This window comes from Salmo salar, chromosome 09, assembly GCF_965601325.2.
Source record: "Salmo salar chromosome 09, fSalSal1, whole genome shotgun sequence".
NCBI lineage: Eukaryota > Metazoa > Chordata > Actinopteri > Salmoniformes > Salmonidae > Salmo > Salmo salar.
Window position 1 is genome coordinate 163,818,564 of NC_138299.1, and position 21,155 is coordinate 163,839,718.

General features: G+C 43.3%; 1 protein-coding gene across 1 annotated transcript in view; it reads right to left on the minus strand.

Annotated features, from left to right (window-relative positions):
• Positions 1-13,421, minus strand: part of LOC106613407 (transcriptional coactivator YAP1) — a 58,596-nt gene extending 45,175 nt beyond the window's left edge. Inside the window, exons 1-2 of the mRNA XM_045724945.2 lie at positions 12,699-13,421; positions 10,005-10,234 (exon numbers count right to left, since the gene is read on the minus strand). Of these exons, the coding sequence (XP_045580901.1) occupies positions 10,005-10,234; positions 12,699-12,899 (431 nt within the window). The 5' untranslated portion in view covers positions 12,900-13,421. The remainder of the gene's footprint in view (positions 1-10,004; positions 10,235-12,698) is intronic.
• Between the last annotated feature and the right edge of the window lie 7,734 nt (positions 13,422-21,155).

Here is a 21,155-nt window from a genome sequence, read left to right on the forward strand (position 1 = left end):
ATAGAGCATCCCTTTAGGGAGGGAACCCCACAAACTGAACTACAGAGCATCCCTTTAGGGAGGGATCCCCACAAACTGAACTACAGAGCATCCCTTTAGGGAGGGAACCCCACAAACTGAACTACTGTATAGAGCATCCCTTTAGGGAGGGAACCCCACAAACTGAACTACTGAATAGAGCATCCCTTTAGGGAGGGAACCCCACAAACTGAACTACTGAATATCCCTTTAGGGAGGGATCCCCACAAACTGAACTACTGTATAGAGCATCCCTTTAGGGAGGGATCCCCACAAACTGAACTACTGAGCATCCCTTTAGGGAGGGAACCCCACAAACTGAACTACTGAGCATCCCTTTAGGGAGGGATCCCCACAAACTGAACTAATGTATAGAGCATCCCTTTAGGGAGGGATCCCCACAAACTGAACTAATGTATAGAGCATCCCTTTAGGGAGGGATCCCCACAAACTGAACTAATGTATAGAGCATCCCTTTAGGGAGGGATCCCCACAAACTGAACTAATGTATAGAGCATCCCTTTAGGGAGGGATCCCCACAAACTGAACTACTGTATAGAGCATCCCTTTAGGGAGGGATCCCCACAAACTGAACTACTGAGCATCCCTTTAGGGAGGGATCCCCACAAACTGAACTAATGTATAGAGCATCCCTTTAGGGAGGGATCCCCACAAACTGAACTACAGAGCATCCCTTTAGGGAGGGAACCCCACAAACTGAACTAATGTATAGAGCATCCCTTTAGGGAGGGAACCCCACAAACTGAACTACTGTATTTTCTTCCACACACTGGAATTTACAAGTTTATTATAATGTTTCAAAACAGAGACTATGTCCCAAATGGCACCCTGTTATGGATGTAATGAACTACTTCTGGTCAAAAGTAGTGCACTATATAGGGAATAGGGTGCCAATTGGGAGAATTCCAGAGTTAGAACAGGATCTGAAAACAACAACATGCTGAGTTTTCCAACTGTACAATGACAGAAAGAGAAAAGGAGTGGAAAGCAACACATCTCAACATCCGCCTGTAATAGATACTGTAAATAGGCCACACACACACACACCTCTCTCTACACGTCCCTGCCTTAAACATAAAACAGGCCGAGAAGCTCACTGCCGATAGACTGCCAGTACGCATCACAGTAGGAGGTCGTTCCAGCTGCGGGCTGACCGGGCAGCAACAAACCTGCCGTTTCTACTTGTAGAATCGCAATACTCGACAGTGGCCAACAGTATTGCCAGGTCCAGCTACAATTTCTAGGCCAATGACCTCTGAAAACCTACCCACAAGGCCTGAAAACTACCCCCAAAAATAGCAGCAAGAGAGGAGTTGACACATCTATCCAAGAGAACCTTTTTCCATAACGTTATCGAGCGAATTAAGAAGGAACATCGACGTCATTTTTAACCACGTCATTTTTAACCACGTAGGCTAAGAAGCAAAATATGGTTTTTCCTTCAAAATAAAAAAAATGATTGTATGTTTAAGAATAAGTCACAAGGGAAAAGATAAATCACCCTCATTAAACTCTCCAGATCAATGGATGGCGATTTAACTTGTTTTGACTTCTATGACTATACAATAAGTCCAGAGGAGGTGTGGTACATGTCAATATAACACGGCTAAGAGCTGTTCTTTAAAACACAGCCCTTAGCCGTGGTATATTGGATATATACACCACAAACCCCACTGAGGTGCCTTATTGCTATTATAAACTGGTTAACAACGTAATTAGAACGGTAAAAAGTCCTGTTTTTGTCATTACCGTGGTACACAGTCTGATATACCATGACTTTAAACCAATCAGCATTCAGGGCTCAAACCACACAGTTTATAATGGTAAATAAATTCTGTTTGTGCATAACTATAGATACATTTGACAGGAGAGTTTGAATGATTAGACAGAATCTCAATCTCAACCTGTCGTTTGCCTGCCCCCCCCCCCCCCCGTTTCTGTAATACATTTTTGTTACCTTGAAACCGTCTTGATATTAACTAAACGTGGCCATTAACAAGTTCCTCATAACACAAGGCCACAACTAAAAACTGAGTGAAAGGCGACGTATTAAATCCGTTTGCCAGCGATATCGTCATTTCAAACATATTTATTGTACTGTATCAAACGGTACGCTACAGCAGACTACAATGGTATATAAATGACTAGCCTGTGATAGGCTAGCGTTAGCATCTGTTGGCTATGATTCGCCACATTTAATGTCATTTTAAAATTGTGGACTTTTTTCCCCATAACAGAAGCACGCGAAGGAGTTCCATAACTTCCATTTCAAATGTCTACTGGCGCAGGACTCCAGACCCTGGAACTGAGCAAAACACAATGGATACGGTTATGCATAAGAAAAGTCGACATTTGAATGTAGTTGACTTTAAACCACCTCTGAGAAAATGTGTCTAAAGAGCTCTAGCGCTCCTAAAGTCATTTTCCAATGCTTTGCTTTGTCGCCGTTATATCAGTTAATATGTTTTATGGTAAACAGGAGTCTCCATAACGACCAATTGATATAGTCTACTGGTAAACAGGAGTCTCCATAACGACCAATCGATATAGTCTACTGGTAAACAGCAGTCTCCATAACGACCAATCGATATAGTCTACTGGTAAACAGGAGTCTCCATAACGACCAATCGATATAGTCTACTGGTAAACAGTAGTCTCCATAACGACCAATCGATATAGTCTACTGGTAAACAGGAGTCTCCATAACGACCAATCGATATAGTCTACTGGTAAACAGGAGTCTCCATAACGACCAATCGATATAGTCTACTGGTAAACAGGAGTCTCCATAACGACCAATCGATATAGTCTACTGGTAAACAGCAGTCTCCATAACGACCAATCGATATAGTCTACTGGTAAACAGTAGTCTCCATAACGACCAATCGATAGAATCTACTGGTAAACAGTAGTCTCCATAACGACCAATCGATATTGTCTACTGGTAAACAGGAGTCTCCATAATGAGCAATCGATATAGTCTACTGGTAAACAGGAGTCTCCATAACGACCAATCGATATAGCCTACCTACAACTGGTAAACAGCAGTCATGTGTGTAACCGATGTGAAATGGCTAGCTAGTTAGCGGGGTGCGCGCTAATAGCGTTTCAAATCGGGGAACGCCACTCGCTCTGAGCCCTTGAAGTAGTTGTTCCCCTTGCTCTGCAAGGACCGCGGCATTTGTGGAGCGATGGGTAACGATGCTTCGAGGGTGGCTGTTGTCTATGTGTGCAGAGGGTCCCTGGTTCGAGCCCAGGTAGGGACGGAAGCTATACTGTTACGTGGGTGCGACTGACTCCTTGACACAGCCGCCTCTGCTGCAGCCCTCCCTCAACCAGTGCTCTGAATGCACTCTGGCTCTCTCTCACTCACTCACTCTCACTCACTAGCAGCAGGTTAAATATATCTATTTTTACGTGGGCCGCGGTGCAATTTAAAAGTAGCCCAAATACCTGCCACCCGCGACCAATACGGCTTCACCCGTGACATCGTTTTCAAAGTTGCCCAGTTTTTGTGAGAAAACAGCAAACTTGGCAACCCTGGTAGCCAACAACTTGACTTTGAGTCAATCAGAGAGCATGAACCCGACGTGGGGGGACCAACAGGAGTGACAAAGGAAAGAGGGCATTTTCTCCACTAATCAATCCATGGTTAAATCACAGTTTCTAAGCCCAGAGGCGCCAGACTTCTAGGAACGCTTCGAAACAGACCAGGCCAAGGTTTGGGGAGTCAATGAGAGAAGGGAACAAAAATCTTCCTTAGTTGTTAATTACAATCAACTATAGATTGGAGATATTATCTAGTTGTTAGTAATCCAACCTCTTGAAGGTGACAAACTGACACGTTTTCGTCAAACACAGCTAAGAATCTAGACCATGACTAATCAACACACATGGAAAACACTGCCAATCAACACTACCTTCATCTTGTGTGGAGTATTTTAACAAGGCTGACTACTTCAAGGTCTTTGCTGTGTGAACACAAAAAAGATTGACTGAATGCCGACACTGTTCAGAGGTGCAAAGTACTGTTGGCAGGCAAACATTTGACAATCCTACAGGTGTGTCTGAGTTTTTATAGAGCAGATACAGGATCACAATACAGCTGCCTTCTCCTTCCTGCCTGCTCCTCTCTCCTCCCTGCCTGCCTGCTCCTCCCTGCCTGCCTGCTCCTTCCTTCCTGCCTGCCTGCTCCTTCCTTCCTGCCTGCCTGCTCCTCGCTCCACCCTTCCTGCCTGCTGCTCCTTCCTCCCTGCCTGCTCCTTCCTCCCTGCCTGCTCCTCGCTCCTCCCTGCCTGCCTGCTCCTCGCTGCCTGCCTGCTCCTCCCTTCCTGCCTGCTCCTCCCTTCCTGCCTGCTCCTCGCTCCTCCCTTCCTGCCTGCCTGCTCCTCGCTTCCTCCCTTCCTGCCTGCCTGCTCCTCGCTCCTCCCTGCCTGCCTGCTCCTCGCTCCTCCCTGCCTGCCTGCTCCTCCCTGCCTGCCTGCTCCTCCCTGCCTGCCTGCTCCTCGCTCCTCCCTGCCTGCTCCTTCCTGCCTGCCTGCTCCTCGCTCCTCCCTTCCTGCCTGCTCCTCGCTCCTCCCTTCCTGCCTGCTCCTCCCTTCCTGCCTGCCTGCTCCCTTCCTGCCTGCCTGCTCCCTTCCTGCCTGCCTGCTCCTCCCACCCTCCTGCCCGCTCCCCCCTCCCCCCCTCCCTCCCTCGCTCCCTTCCTGTCTGCTCCTCCCTCCCTCCCCTTCCTGTCTGCTCCTCCCCCCTCCCTCCCCTTCCTGCTCCTCCCTCCCTCCCTTCCTGCTCCTCCCTCCCTCCCTTCCTGCTCCTCCCTCCCTCCCGGTGTGTTTGAGCAACTAAATACTGGTTCCTTTACTCTAAAACTCAGACAGATAAGCATAACTCTGAATAGAGTAGCTTCAACCAGCCATATCATACCCGTTACAATGGGAAACCAGGCAACAGTAAACATGTCGTCCCCCACAAATTACGCAGCGCACCCCCCCCCCCCCCCCCCGGACCAATTGAGATATCGATTGTGACTAACTCATTTCAGTTGATTACTACAGCGCCTGCCGTGGACCAATCAGTGTCATTACGTGTGTCATTATGTCATCATCAGTGTGGTTGGCAGGTAGCCTAGCGGTTAAGAGCGTTGGGCCAGTAACCGAAAGGTCACTGGGTTAAATCCCCAAGCCGACTAAGTGAAAAATCTGCCGATGTGCTCTTGAACAGCATCTGCTAAATGACGTAAATTGAATTTACCCAAATTTACCCTAACCCTAAGATCCACAGTCCCCTCCCTGATTTGCTCTTAGGGGACAATAAATCAACAACAATATTTGTAACGGTCGCAAGCCGAACAACCAGTGAACCATTCTACAGAGCCAATGAACGGTTCTAAAATAACTTTAGTAAGTCCCCTACATCGTTGCTCCCATCTATTCTGGGCTGGTTTAGTGAGGGGATCGGGGACTGACTGGCTGGCTAGGTTGGGGATGCCAAATTGTGAAGCCATTGATAATTTCAGCGTTGTTGGTATTTGTTGGCTGATTCAGATGAAGGGTTCTGGTCTCTTCTTACAGGGCCATGTCTGTAGCACACACACACACACACACACACACACACACACACACACACACACACACACACACACACACACACACACACGGCGGGTGGGAGGGAGGGTCAGTCCCAGACCTCAACAACAGGGGGTCTGTATTCCACATTTAAAAAATCCTTCACCTGCTGGACAAAGGCTCAGTCTGAGCTACAACCCAATACCCTGCTGCTATTCTATAGTACTCTCTTTCTTTCCTATCCATTTAAAGATCCTTTGTTTATGTTAATGGCTTGGGCCCTCTCTGGAAGGCTCTAACAAAGTACACATCCAACACAACAATACACATAAAACAACCAACAGGAAGCTTTGAAAGATTTGTCACATTTCTATTGTTATTTAAACCTGCCATATGTAACTTTCTGGGCGACTCGACCAAATTCACATAGAAATGTGTTGTTATAGATCTGTCATTCTCATTGAAAGCCAGTCTAAGAAGCTGTATGGCTGTTCTATGTGCTCTGTTTCTATGCTTTACGATCTTAAGTGTTGTTTTTGCGTCTTTTACTTTCAGTTTTGTAAACCAGCTTTAAACACCTGAAAATACAATATTTTTGTTAAGGGAAAATATATTTCACAGCAGTTTAAATGTTACAATGATTCTTTACACTGTTCCTGCTGGTTTAGTCACATAAACTGAAATTAGAATGGGCCATTAGAATTTTAGCAACCAGGAAATGGTGCAGTGATTTCTGCATAGTGCACCTTTAACCTAATGCAGAAAGTTTGACACTTTTTACACTTCTAAATGGAGAATAAAAGTTAAAGCAACCTATCATTGTCCTGCATGCTATTCCTATCCCCATTTATAATGACATGCTATTCATATCCCCATTTACACAAAAATTCAAAGGTTTGGGGTCACTTAGAAATGTCGTTGTTTTTGAAAGAAAAGCATCAAAATGATCAGCAATTCAGTGTAGACATTGTTGATGTTGTAAATGACTATTGTAGCTGGAAACGGCCGATTATTGGATGGAATATCTACATAGTTCGTACAGAGGCCCATTATCAGCAACCATCACTCCTGTGTTCCAATGGCACGTTGTGTTAGCTAACCCAAGTTTATCATTTTAAAAGGCTAATTGATCATTAGCAAACCCTTTTTTGAAATTATGTTAGCACAGCTGAAAACTGTTGTTCTGATTAAAGAAGCAATAAAACTGGCCTTCTTTAGACTAGTTGAATATCTGGAGCATCAGCATTTGTGGGTTCGATTAAAGGCTCAAAATGGCCAGAAACAAAGACCTTTCTTCTGAAACTCTTCAGTCTATTCTTGTTCTGAGAAATGAAGGCTAATCCATGCGATAAATTGCCAAGAAACTGAAGATCTCGTACAACGTTGTGTACTACTCGCTTCACAGAACAGCACAAACTGGCTCTAACCAGAATAGAAAGAGGAGTGGGAGGCCCCGGTGCACAACTGAGCAAGAGGACAAGTACATTAGTATCTAGTTTGAGAAACAGACGCCTCACAAGTCCTCAACTGGCAGCTTCATTAAACAGTACCGCAAAACACCAGTCTCAACGTCAACAGTGAAGAGGTGACTCCGGGATGCTGGCCTTCTAGGCAGAGTTCCTCTGTCCAGTGTCTGTGTTCTTTTGCCCATCTTAATATTTGATTTTTATTGGCCAGTCTGAGATACGGCTTTTTCTCTGCAACTCTGCTTAGAAGTAGCATGTCATTATACAGTGCCTTGCAAAAGTATTCATCCCCTTTCGCATTTTTCCTATTTTGTTGCTTTACAACCTGTAATTTAAAAATATTTGTATTTTTATTTCACGTAATGGGCAATATAGTGAAATGAAAAATATTAGTTGTTTAAAAAAAAAAAAAAAAAAGATAAAATTACAAATGGAAAAGTCGTGTGTGCATATGTATTCACCCCCTTTGCTACGCAGCCTCTAAATAAGATCTGGTGCAACCAACTACCTTCAACTAAGTCCACCTGTGTGCAATCTAAGTGTCACATGATCTGTCACATGATCTCAGTATATATACACACCTGTTCTGAAAGGCCCCAGAGTCTGCAACACCACCAAGCAAGTGGCAGCATGAAGACCAAGGAGCTCTCCAAATAGGTCAAGGACAAAGTTGTGGAGAAGTACAGATCAGGGTTGGGTTATAAAAAGAATCCGAAACTTTGAATGTCTCACGGAGCACCATGAAATACATTATTAAAAAAATGAAAAAAATATGGCACCACAACAAACCTGCCAAGAGAGGGCCGCTCACCAAAACTCATGGACCAGGCAAGGAGGGCATTAATCAGAGAGGCAACAAAGAAACCAAAGATAACCCTGAAGGAGCTGAAAAATTCCACAGCAGAGATTGGAGAATCTGTCCACTTTAAGCCGTAAACTCCCCATAACTGGGCTTTACAGAAGTGGCCAGAAAAAAATAAGCAAACATGTTTGGTGCTCGCAAAATGGCATGTGGGAGACTCCCTAAACATATGGAAGAAGGTACTCTGGTCAGATGAGACTAAAATTGATATTTTTGGCCATCAAGGAAAACGCTATGTGTGGCACTAACCCAACACCTCTCATCACCCCGAGAATACCGTCCCACAGTGAAGCATGGTGGTGGTAGCATTATGGTGTGGGGATGTTTTTCCATTGGCAGGGACTGGTAAACTGGTCAGAATTGAAGGAATGATGGATGGCGCTAAATACAGGGAAATTCTTGAGGGAAACTTGTTTCAGTCTTCCAGAGATTTGAGACTGGGACGGAGGTTCACCTTCCAGCAGGACAATGACCCTAAGCATACTGCTATAGCAACAATCAAGTGGTTTAAGTGGAAACATTTAAATGTCTTGGAATGGCCTAGTCAAAGCCCAGACCTCAATCCAATTGAGAATCTGTGGTGTGACTTAAAGATTGCTGTACACCAGCGGAACCCATCCAACTTGAAGGAGCTGGAGCAGTTTTGCCTTGACGAATGGGCAAAAATCCCAATGGCTAGATGTGCCAAGCTTATAGAGACATACCCCAAGAGACTTGCAGCTGTAATTGCTGCAAAAGGTGGCTCTACAAAGTATTGACTTTTGTGGGGGGTGAATAGTTATGCACGCTCAAGTTACACAATAAAACATATTTTTCATCTTCAGTGGTGGCTATGTTGTGTAAATAAAATGAAACAAACCCCCAAAAAATATATTTTATGTCCAGGTTGTAAGGCAACAAAATTGGAAAAATGCCAAGGGGTTGAATACTTTCGCAAGCCACTGTATGGATGACAGGATGTTTGTGGGTGCAGTGTTGTTCGTCTTTAGTTCTGCTTTAGATATAATTGATCATGAACTGTTGCTCGGTAAACTCAGATGTTATGGGTTTATGTCCTCCACTATCCTGGATGGAAAGCTCTCCATCCTGGATGGAAAGCATCCCGGAGTCGCCTCTTCGCTGTTGACGTTGAGACTGGTGTTTTGCGGGTGTAGCAAAATGCTTGTGTTCCCAGCTCCAACAGTGCAGTAGTATCTAACTAAATGCTTGTGTTCCCAGCTCCAACAGTGCAGTAATATCTAACTAAATGCTTGTGTTCCTAGCTGCAACAGTAGTATCTAACTAAATGCTTGTGTTCCCAGCTCCAACAGTGCAGTAGTATCTAACTAAATGCTTGTGTTCCCAGCTCCAACAGTAATATCTAACTAAATGCTTGTGTTCCCAGCTCCAACAGTAATATCTAACTAAATGCTTGTGTTCCCAGCTCCAACAGTAATATCTAACTAAATGCTTGTGTTCCCAGCTCCAACAGTACAGTAGTATCTAACTATTCACAACAATACACACAAATCTAAAAGTAAAATGAATGGAATATTGAAATATTAGGGCGAGCAACGTTGGAGTGGCATTGACTAAATACAGTAGAATAGAACACAGGATATACATAAGAGATGAGTAAAGCAGAATGTAAACATTATTAAAGTGACCAGTGATTCCATGTCTATGTATATAGGGCAGCAGCCTCTAAGGTGCAGGGTTGAGTAACCGGGTGGTAGCCGGCTAGTGCTGTTTAACGGTCTGATGGCCTTGAGATAGAAGCCGTTTTTCAGTCTCTCGGTCCCAGCTTTGATGCATCTGTAATGATCTCACCTTCGGGATGATAGCGGGGTGAACAGGCAGTGGCTCAGGTGGTTGATGCCCTTGATGATCTTTTTGGACTTCCTGTGACATCGGGTGCTGTAGGTGTCCTGGAGGGCAGGTAGTTTGCCCCCAGTGATGCGTTGTGCAGACCTCACTACCCTCTGGAGAGCCTTACTGTTGTGGGCGGAGCAGTTGCCGCACCAGGCGGTGATACAACCCGACAGGATGCAGCCTACATAGTGTGTTATTAAAATGTTGTTTTTAAAAACTTACTTGAGGAAGTATCTCTGTCCAGAGGGGGTCTGAGCCACCTCCCAGCCCGGGGGTAGGGGCATGTCATCTGGGATCTCATAGGACGACTGTCGGAGGTTCGATGGAGGGGCGCCCGCAGGGACCATGCCCAACAGGGGTGACACTGCCCCTAGCTGTAGAGAGGCCGGAGACGAGTGGGCACGCACGTGGTGAGGGGCGAGGGCACCAGCCGTACCTGCGTCTGTGCTGGCCTGGGTGGAGGTAGGAAGGAGAAGAGATGAGGGGGGATGAGGAGGGGGAGAGAGAGGAGAGAGGAGAGAGAGAGAGAGAGAGAGAGAGAGAGAGAGAGAGGAGAGAGAGAGAGAGGAGGGGAGAGATGAGGGAGAGAAGAGAAGGAGGAGAGAGATGAGAAGGAGGAGAGAGATGAGGGAGAGAAGAGGAGAGAGGAGGGGAAAGAGAGGAGAAGAAAGGAGGGGAGAGAGGAGAGAAGAGATGGAGGAGAGAGGAGAAGAGAGGACAGGAGGGGGAGAGAAGAGAGAAGAAGAGGGGGAAAGTGGATGATAATGTCACTACCAGTTTTGGGAAAGCTACTCTGAATACAGTTTACCAAGCTACCAGTTACTTTAAACTGGAAGAAGTTAAAGCTACACTATAAATATACTTTAATATTGTCTTGTTTCACACAGTGTGTAATGGAAATGTGTTTCTTGCATATCCCAACTCCCCCTGAGACACCCACAGGGAGAGGGGTCACGGCCAGGGTCACCAGGGTCACCATATCCCTACTCCCCCTGAGACACCCACAGGGAGTGGGGTCACGGCCAGGGTCACCAGGGTCACCATATCCCTACTCCCCCTGAGACACCCACAGGGAGAGGGGTCATGGCCAGGGTCACCGTTGTACAGTGACCCTGGAGCAATTAGGGTTAAGTGCCTTGCTCAAGGGCACATTGACAGATTTTACACCTTGCTGGCTCCGATATTCCAACCAGCGACCTTTCGTTTACTGGCCCAATACTTTAACCTCAAGGCTTCCTGCCGCCCCTAAAGCCAATAAGAAAAATACAGTTTACTGAACTATAGTTACTTTGAAAAAGTAGTCCACTATATCCAAACTACTTTGTGAAAACTGATCATGTGTAAATAAATCTAACATGACACAAACATATTGCAAGAAGAGATCACTTTTGGGGTTATATTTTAACAGAATGTATAATGTAGCCTATTAAACACATCGAGAATGTTTCAAGTGAGAATTTAGGCAGGTCTGGTGACCAAAAAGAAAGGAAATGACTGCCCACTTCACCCATATTTTATTACATTGTTTAGAGAAAGAAAAAGTGTTTTTGTAGTTCCAGTAGTTAGCTCCACCACTCCATGGGGGGAAAGTGGTTTGTAGTTCCAGTAGTTAGCTCCACCACTCCATGGGGGGAAAGTGGTTTGTAGTTCCAGTAGTTAGCTCCACCACTCCATGGGGGGAAAGTGGTTTGTAGTTCCAGTAGTTAGCTCCACCACTCCATGGGGGGGAAAAGTAATTAACTAGTGAAAACACTACCTAGATTTACATTTAGTTCAACTAGCACCAAGCTACTGCGAAATGTAGCTTAATTTATAGTTTAAACTACATGTAGGTCACTACTCACTTCAAAGACATTATTTGAATTAATTATAGCCAGGTTTTATAAAGAGGTAGTTGTTCCATGCAATAAGAATAAACATTTTAGGTCATGAGCTTCAATAAAGATGAATAAGAAGTAGCCGTTTCATGGTGCTACTCATAAAGGCAGAGGAGGAGGAGAGGGGTGCTGCTGCATGCTGCTACAGTTGAAGAGCGAATCAGGGAAAGCTGACTGTGAAGTCCTGAAAGCCGAACCCAGACAAGTCTCTACCACTGTGAAGCCGTGCTGTTAGCTCAACTCATTTACCAAAGAGAAAAGGAAGAAATTGTCAATAGGATTGAGTGATTCAAAAACCAGCATATGATTTCGTAACCGTACTACTAGATAAATATGCTACAATGTTTCACAAACATCCACTTCTACACAAACTGACCTGATACTATCAAAGTAAAGCCTACAGTCCATTTTTCACAGACATGTTGTTAAAATTTACAAACATCAAGTTACACCTGTAATCAATCTTAAAACGAATAATGCATGTTAATCGTGGTACTGATTTATTATAAAATAACCCATATCACTTTTGCAACTAAAACTTTATGCAACCACAACTTTATGCAACTAAAACTTTATGCAACTAAAACTTTATGCAACTAAAACTTTATGCAACTAAAACTTTATGCAACTAAAACTTTATGCAACTAAAGGTTGTGTAATAACTTCAAATAACTATTTTTTTAAATCTATATAATAATGTAATCCATGTACTATAGTAATATCACTTTAAACGTTAATCCACAACTCCCTCAAAGGTTACCGTGCTCAGTTGTTGATTGGTCTGTGTTTAGGAAACAGAAGATAACTTCTCAATTCATTTAATTAGTTAAAGACATTCTCCTGAACTTTGGCGACTAATAAATATATTTTAAACCTCCCGCTTTTGTCTGGAGTTGTGGGACACTCCCGACTAGTAACATGTGTGCGTAAAGTGTGCGTAAGAGTAAAAGGACACAAAAGGTTTTCCTCTACTAGTCAGTGAAGTGTCGGGGGCCTAGTAGGTGGGCTGTGTGTGTGAGGGTGGTCTCTAACGTCTTACTTGTCTGGAGTGGGACTTTGGCTCAGGCGGTTTGAAGAAGGAATCGGGTAGCTTTCTCATCCTCATGGGGACGGAGGGGGGGCCGACGGTGTTTTTCGGGTTCATAACAGCGTTGAAAAGGGCCTCCAGATCAGTCTCCGAGTCTCCCCGGACATGGACTATCTGGTGACCGGCTGGAGGGTTGTGCTGGCTGGGATCCATGGTTATTCCAAAAACAATACAAAAACTATTTGCCTGAGAAAAAAAATGTCTATAAAAGATTCAAAGAGCCAAAATCAATGCAACGTTTTCTTTAGAACGAAACTGGAAACCTCAAATCATCGAACTTCCAAAAGTAAATTCTTCCAAAAGTCAATTCGATGAAGTTGTTAAATAATTGTGAATGTATTTTCTCCCAACAACATGGCTAAGGGCTAACTATCGTAATCTCCGACAACTCCTCTTCTTTCTGCTGTTTCGGAAAGACACACTAGTTAATATAACAACGCGCATATCTACCCAACTGTATCTGTAACTTTCCCCAAAAGAAACACAAAGAAAACGGCTAAAAACGTATCTCGAGCGAAACTCAAATAACTACACAGATTAACTTTGGAGAGAGTTGACCGATTTTGCCATGAAAAAAACGAGTGACAGCGCGCATTGCAAATCCTCGCCTTTTCACTGGTGTAAAGTTGAATCTGACTTGGTTCCAGACTCAGGGCAGGACATCCGACTCTGACTCATGTGATCTGAACCTCGGAATGGGCAGGGCTTGGGATCATTCACTGGGACAGAACTGCCTTTAAAGAGAACACAGCCCTTTTTTCTAGTGGGGACAACTTCCTCTACAGCAACCTTTAATTAACTATTCCTACTACTGTTATTTAGATTTTACACTCATCTGGAGGGTTTTTGTCTAGGGAAACTTGTTTTGTTTTATTGTTATAGCAATTGAAATGCCATTGAATTGTCATGCCTGCCTAAATAAATGATGAATACTCTATAGTCATGCCTTTGTAAATAATATCAAGGGCTTTATTGGCATGGGAAATATATGTGAACATTGCCAAAGCAAGTGAAGTAGATAACAAACAAAAGTGAAATAAACAATAAAAAGTAACAGTTAACATTACACTCACAGAAGTTCCAAAATAATAAAGACATTATAAATGCCATATTATGTCTATATACAGTGTTGTAACGATGTGCGCATGGTTAAAGTACAAAAGGGAAATTAAATAAACATAAATATGGGTTGTATTTAAATGGTGTTTGTTCTTCACTGGTTGACCTTTTCTTGTAGCAGCAGGTCACAAATCTTGCTGCTGTATTGCACACTGTGGTATTTCACCCAATAGATATGGGATTTTATAAATAATTGGGTTTGTTTTCTAATTATTTGTGGGTATGTGTGATCTGAGGGAAATATGTGTCTCTAATATGGTCATTCATTTAGCAGGAGGTTAGGAAGTGCAGCTCAGTTTCCACCTCATTTTGTGGGCAGTGTTGCACATAGCCTGTCTTCTCTTGAGAGCCAGGTCTGCCTACGGCGGCCTTTCTCAATAGCAAGGCTATGCTCACTGAGTCTGTACATAGTCAAAGCTTTCCTTAAGTTTGGGTCAGTCACAGTGGTCAGGTACTGTGTACTCTCTGTTTAGGGCCAAATAGCATTTTAGTTTGCTCTGTTTAAAAAAAAAATACAAAAAAAGATTTGTCAAGTAATTCTCTTTTTGTTTTCTCATGATGTGGTTGGGTCTAATTGTGTTGCTGTCCTGGGGCTCTGTGGGGTCTGTTTGTGTTTGTGAGCAGAGCCCCAGGACCAGCTTGCTTAGGGGACTCTTCTCCAGGTTCATCTCTCTGTAGGTGATGGCTTTGTTATGGAAGGTTTGGGAATCACTTCCTTTTAGTTGGTTGCAGAATTTAACGGCTCTTTTCTGGATTTCAATAATTATCGGGAATCGGCTTAATTCTACTCTGCATGGATTATTTGGTGTTTTACATTGTACACAGAGCATATTTTTGCAAAATTCTGCATGCAGAGTCTCAATTTGGTGTTTGTCCCATTTGGTGAATTTTTGGTTGGTGAGCGGACCCCAGACCTCACAACCATAAAGGGCAATGGGTTCTATAACTGATTCAAGTATTTTTAGCCAAATCCTAATTGGTATGTTGAATTTGATGTTCCTTTTGATGGCATAGAAGGCCCTTCATGTCTCTCAGATCGTTCACAGCTCTGAGGAAGTTACCTGTAGCGCTGATGTTTAGGCCGAGGTATGTATAGTTTTCTGTGTACTCTAGGGCAACGGTGTCCAGATGGAATTTGTATTTGTGGTCCTGGCGACTGGACCTTTTTTGGAACACCATTATTTTGGTCTTATTGAGATTTACTGTCAGGGCCCAGGTCTGTCAGGGCCCAGGTCTGTCAGGGCCCAGGTCTGACAGGGCCCAGGTCTGTCAGGGTCCAGGTCTGACAGAATCTGTGCAGAAGATCTAGGTGCTGCTGTAGGCCCTCCTTGGTTGGGGACAGAAGCACCAGATCATCAGCAAACAGTAGACATTTGACTTCAGATTCTAGTAGGGTGAGGGCCGGGTGCTGCAGACTGTTCTAGTGCCCTCGCCAATTCGTTGATATATATGTTGAAGAGGGTGGGGCTCAAGCTTTATCCCATCTCACCCCACGGCCCTGTGGAAAGAAATGTGTGTGTTTTTTGCCAATTTTAACCGCACACTTGTTGTTTGTGTACATGGATTTTATAATGTTGTTATGTTTTTCCCCCAACACCACTTACCATCAATTTGTATAGCCATTCATGCCAAATTGAGTCGAAAGCTTATTTGAAATCAACAAATATGAGAAGACTTTGCCTTTGTTTTGGTTTGTTTGTTTGTCAGTTAGGGTGTGCAGGGTGAATACGTGGTCTGTCATACGGTAATTTGGTAAAAAGCCAATTTGACATTTGCTCAGTACATTGTTTTCACTGAGGAAATGTAACAGTCTGCTGTTAATGATAATGCAGAGGATTTTCCCAAGGTTGCTGTTGATGCTTATCCCACGTTAGTTATTGGGTCAAATTTGTCTCTTGCTTCCAAATATTGGGGAAGATGCCAGAGCTGAGGATGTTAAAGAGTTTAAGTATAGCCAATTGGAATTTGTGGTCTGTATGTTTTATCATTTCATTTAGGATACTGTCAACCCCACTTTTGGGGTTAAGGTTGGGGTTGGGGTTAGGGTTGGGGTTAGTGGTGGTCACTCAGCCTGTACATGGATCTGTCTCTGCTTCATATAGAGATAATCAGCCAATTCATATTCCCTGTTTAGGGCCAGATAGCAATTTAGTCAGCTTTGGGATTTTGTTTTGTTTTTCCAATGTTGTAAATATGAGTCATTTGATTGGTTCATGATTTTGTTTATTTTTATTATGTTTTACCGAAGCAGTGCCGGTGTCAGTTTGGTTGATTAGGTCCAACACCAGCTGACTGAGAAGGCTTGTTTCTGGGCTCAGCTCTTGGGTTTAAAGTGCCTTAAATGATAATGATCTTTTCTGTATTTTCATTACCACTGGAAAGCAGCCCAATTCTCCACTACATGCATTAGTTGGTATATTGGAATTTCTCTGGAATTTCTCCAACAGAATTCTGCATGTAGGGCTTCAATTGGATGTTTGTCCCACATTTTAACTTACAGTTTATTGAGTGTCCCCCAAACCTCACTTCCGTAAAGAGCTATTGGTAGGATTACCCTGTAAAATATTTGGGTCCAAATTCTAATTGGGATGTTGATTTTGAAAAATTAAATTTTTATTGCATACAATGCTCTGCGGGCTTTTTCTTTGAGTGCATTCACTGCCATATTAATGTTTCCCGATGCAGATATGATCAGACCAAGGTATAAGGCATTTCTACTGTGTTCAATTATGGTGTTGTTCAGGGTGAATTTATATTTGAGTTTCTGACATCTGGGTTTTTTCAGGAAAATCCTGAGTTTAGTTTTTTTTCTTCTTACTGCCATGGTCCAATAATGGCAATATTGCTCTAGAATATTAAGGTTCTGTCTTTGGTTGGTGATAGAAGAACCAAATCATCAGCATGACCCAAATCTAACTCCCTTCACAAACTGGCTCTAACCAGAATAGAAAGAGGAGTGGGAGGCCCCGGTGCACAACTGAGCAAAAGGACAAGTACATGAGAGTGTCTAGTTTGAGAAACAGACGCCTCGCAAGTCCTCAATTGGCTTCATTAATTAGTACCCGCAAAACACCAGTCTCAACGTCAACAGTGAAGAGGCGACTCCAGGATGCTGGCCTTCTACTCTAAAGAGACCCAAGACAACAACATAGCAAGGCAGAAACACATAACAACACAGCATGGTAGCAACACAACATAACAACACAACATGGTAGCATCACAACATAACAACACAACATGGTAGCAACACAACATAACAACACAACATGGTAGCAACACAACATAACAACACAACATGGTAGCAACACAACATAACAACACAACATGGTAGCATCACAACATAACAACACAACATGGTAGCAACACAACATAACAACAACATGGTAGCATCACAACATAACAACACAACATGGTAGCAACACAACATAACAACACAACATGGTAGCAACACAACATAACAACACAACATGGTAGCAACACAACATAACAACACAACATGGTAGCAACACAACATAACAACAACATGGTAGCAACACAACATGACAACAACATGGTAGCAACACAACATAACAACAACATGGTAGCAACACAACATAACAACACAACATGGTAGCAACACAACATAACAACACAACATGGTAGCAACACAACATAACAACACAACATGGTAGCAACACAACATAACAACAACATGGTAGAATCACAACATAACAACACAACATGGTAGCAACACAACATAACAACACAACATGGTAGCAACACAACATAACAACACAACATGGTAGCAACACAACATAACAACAACATGGTAGCATCACAACATAACAACACAACATGGTAGCAACACAACATAACAACACAACATGGTAGCAACACAACATAACAACACAACATGGTAGCAACACAACATAACAACAACATGGTAGCAACACAACATAACAACAACATGGTAGCAACACAACATGACAACAACATGGTAGCATCACAACATAACAACACAACATGGTAGCAACACAACATAACAACACAACATAACAACAACATGGTAGCAACACAACATAACAACACAACATGGTAGCAACACAACATAACAACACAACATGGTAGAAACACAACATAACAACACAACATGGTAGCAAAACAACATGTTTGGGGCCCTTTAACAGAATGTGACTGGCAGAACGGGTGTTGTATGTGGAGGATGAGGGCTGCAGTAGGTGTCTCAGATAGGGGGGAGTGAGGCCTAAGAGGGTTTTATAAATAAGCATCAACCAGTGGGTCTTGTGACAGATATACAGAGATGACCAGTTTACAGAGGAGTACAGAGTGCAGTGATGTGTCCTATAAGGAGCATTGGTGGCAAATCTGATGGCCGGATGGTAAAAAACATCGAGCCGCTCAAGAGCACCCTGACCTGCCTATCTATAAATGATGTCTCCGTAATCTAGCATGGGTAGGATGGTCATCTGAATCAGGGTTAGTTTGGCAGCTGGGGTGAAAGAGGAGCGATAATACCAATGGCAACAAAATAAAGAATAGTAAATCAATAAGAATGGAATAAGATTGCACTAAAAATAAGTACAATGCAATCTGCAACTCCTTGTACATATGTGTCTATTGTGTGTCTGTGAGAGAGTGAGAGTGATTGAAAGGGTCTGTCTAGCCCAGTAGTCTGCATATTAGATGCAGTAGTTGGTGCACCTCTCCTATCTCTGATAGTTCTAGGGGTCTTTTACCAGAGGTTGTCTCAGCATTAGTAGGCTGATGATCTGAATGATACATGGTGTGGACTGCATCACGTGGTGTACTTCCCTGAAGGACAGTGTTCTGCCCGAACCTGGAGCAGTGGCCAGTGCTGTGCTGTGATGAGCTGTGTCTCTCTCTCTCTCTCTCTCTTTCGCTCTCTCTCTCTCTCTCTCTCTCTCTCTCTCTCTCTCTTTCGCTCTCTCTCTCTCTCTCTCTCTCTCTCTTTCGCTCTCTCTCTCTCTTTCGCTCTCTCTCTCTCTCTCTCTCTCTCTCTCTCTCTCTCTTTTGCTCTCTCTCTCTCTTTCGCTCTCTCTCTCTCTCTTTCTTCTCTCTCTCTCTCTCTGTCTCTCTCTCTTTCTTCTCTCTCTCTCTCTCTCTCTCTCTCTGCTCTCTCTCTCTTTCTTCTCTCTCTTTCAATTCAATTCAATTCAATTCGCTTTATTGGCATGACGTAACAATGTACATATTGCCAAAGCTTATTTTGGATATTTACAATATATAAAAAAAAATTACAAAAAATTGACAATCAATATTGTCAACGGGACAACAGTAACAACAATAACCAAGGGTCAAAATAACCAACACATTGAACAATAACAATAAGCATAGAGGACATGTCCAGGTTGGTTGGTCTGTCAGACACTGTCCCTCATCTTATGACAGGCAGAATGTAGTGCGCTGCCAACCCACAGCTCTCTGCGTCCTCCCCCAACAGGACGGGTAGCCTATCCTCATCAGAGAGGTCTTTGAAACCTTTAATAAGGGTTTATATTTTTTACATTTTGTCAGGAAATGCAGCTCTGTCTCAGGTTCTGCTGTTGTGCAGTGGTTGCACAGCCTTTCCTTTACAGGGAGCCAGGTTTTCCTGTGTCTACCCTTCTCAATGGCAAGGCTGTGCTCACTGAGCCTGTACTTTGTCAAGGTTTTCCTAAGGTTTTGATCAGTAACCATGGTCAAATAGTTTGCCACGGTGTACTGTTGATTTAGGGCCAGATAGCACTGCATTTTGCTTTGTGCTTGTGTTTCCCAGTAAATAATGTAGTTTTGTTTTGACTGTGTTGTAGTTTGGTTTATTCTGATTGATTGGATGTTCTGGTCCTGAGGCTTCAGTGTGTTAGTAGAACAGGTTTGTGAACTCAGCCCCAGGACCAGCTGGATGAGGGTCCTGAGGCTTCAGTGTGTTAGTAGAACAGGTTTGTGAACTCAGCCCCAGGACCAGCTGGATGAGGGTCCTGAGGCTTCAGTGTGTTAGTAGAACAGGTTTGTGAACTCAGCCCCAGGACCAGCTGGATGAGGGGACTCTTTTCTTTGCTCAGCTCTTGGCATTGCAGGGCTTGGTAATGATATGAGAGGGGGTCACTGTATTTTAGATGTTTCCAAAACTGAATTGCTATTTTTGAGTTTTTATTACTAGTGGATATTGGCCTAATTCTGCCCTGCATGCATTGTTTGTAGTTTTCCTCTGGACATGTAGGAGAATCTCACAGAACTCTGCAGGCAGGGTTTCAATTGGGTGTTTGTCCCTTTTGATGAAATCTTGTTTTGCAAGTGGACCCCACACCTCGCTGCCATAACGTGCAATTGGTTCAATGACATATTCAATTAGTTTTAGACAAATTTTAATAGGTATTTCAATTTGAATTTGCTTTTAATGGTGTAGAATGCCCTGCGTGCTTTCTCTCTCTGTTCATTCACTTCATCATTAAGGTGTCCAGTTGAGCTTATTTTTAAACCTCAGTAATTGTAGTGTGTGCTGTACTCTATATATTTTGTACCAATTGAGAACTTTGGTCTAATTCCCTGAGATCTGGATCTTCTCTGGAAAATCATTATTTTAGTATTCTCTCTCTCTCTCTCTCTCTCTCTCTCTCTCTCTCTCTCTCTCTCTCTCTTTCTTCTCCCTCACTCTGCTCTCTCTCTTTCTTCTCTCTCTGCTCTCTCTCTCTCTTTCTTCTCTCTCTGCTCTCTCTCTTTCTCTCTCTCTGCTCTCTCTCTCTCTTTCTCTCTCTCTGCTCTTTCTCTCTCTCTCTCTCTTTCTTCTCCCTATCTCTCTGCTCTCTCTCTCTTCGCTCTCTGCTCGCTCTCTTTCTTCTCTCTCTCTCTCTCTCTCTCTCTCTCTCTCTTTCTCTCTCTGCTCTCTCTCTCTCTCTTTCTTCTCTCTCTCTCTGCTCTCTCTCTTTCTTCTCTCTCTGTCTCTCTCTCTCTCTCGTTTTCTCACTCTCTCTCTCTCTCTCTCTCTAAAATTAGATTGCACTGTTGCAAATGTAGGGTATGCTATTTTTAAACATTGCATAGCTTATTCTCTCTCTCTCCCTCTCTCTCCCTCTCTCTTTCTCTAGTGCTGCTAGAAAAAGTAATCCCATGCAGTTCCCATAATTGTTATGCAAATGAGCGTCCCCGCTCCATTGAGAAATAATTTTGTCAAGACCCAGTCTCTGGACTTAGAGCCTCTGTTTCAGCCCTTTTCCCATACATCCAGCTGAATGAATGATTATGAAAGTTTATTATTGTTTTGCAGGCACTGACAGAATATATTTGTTTAGC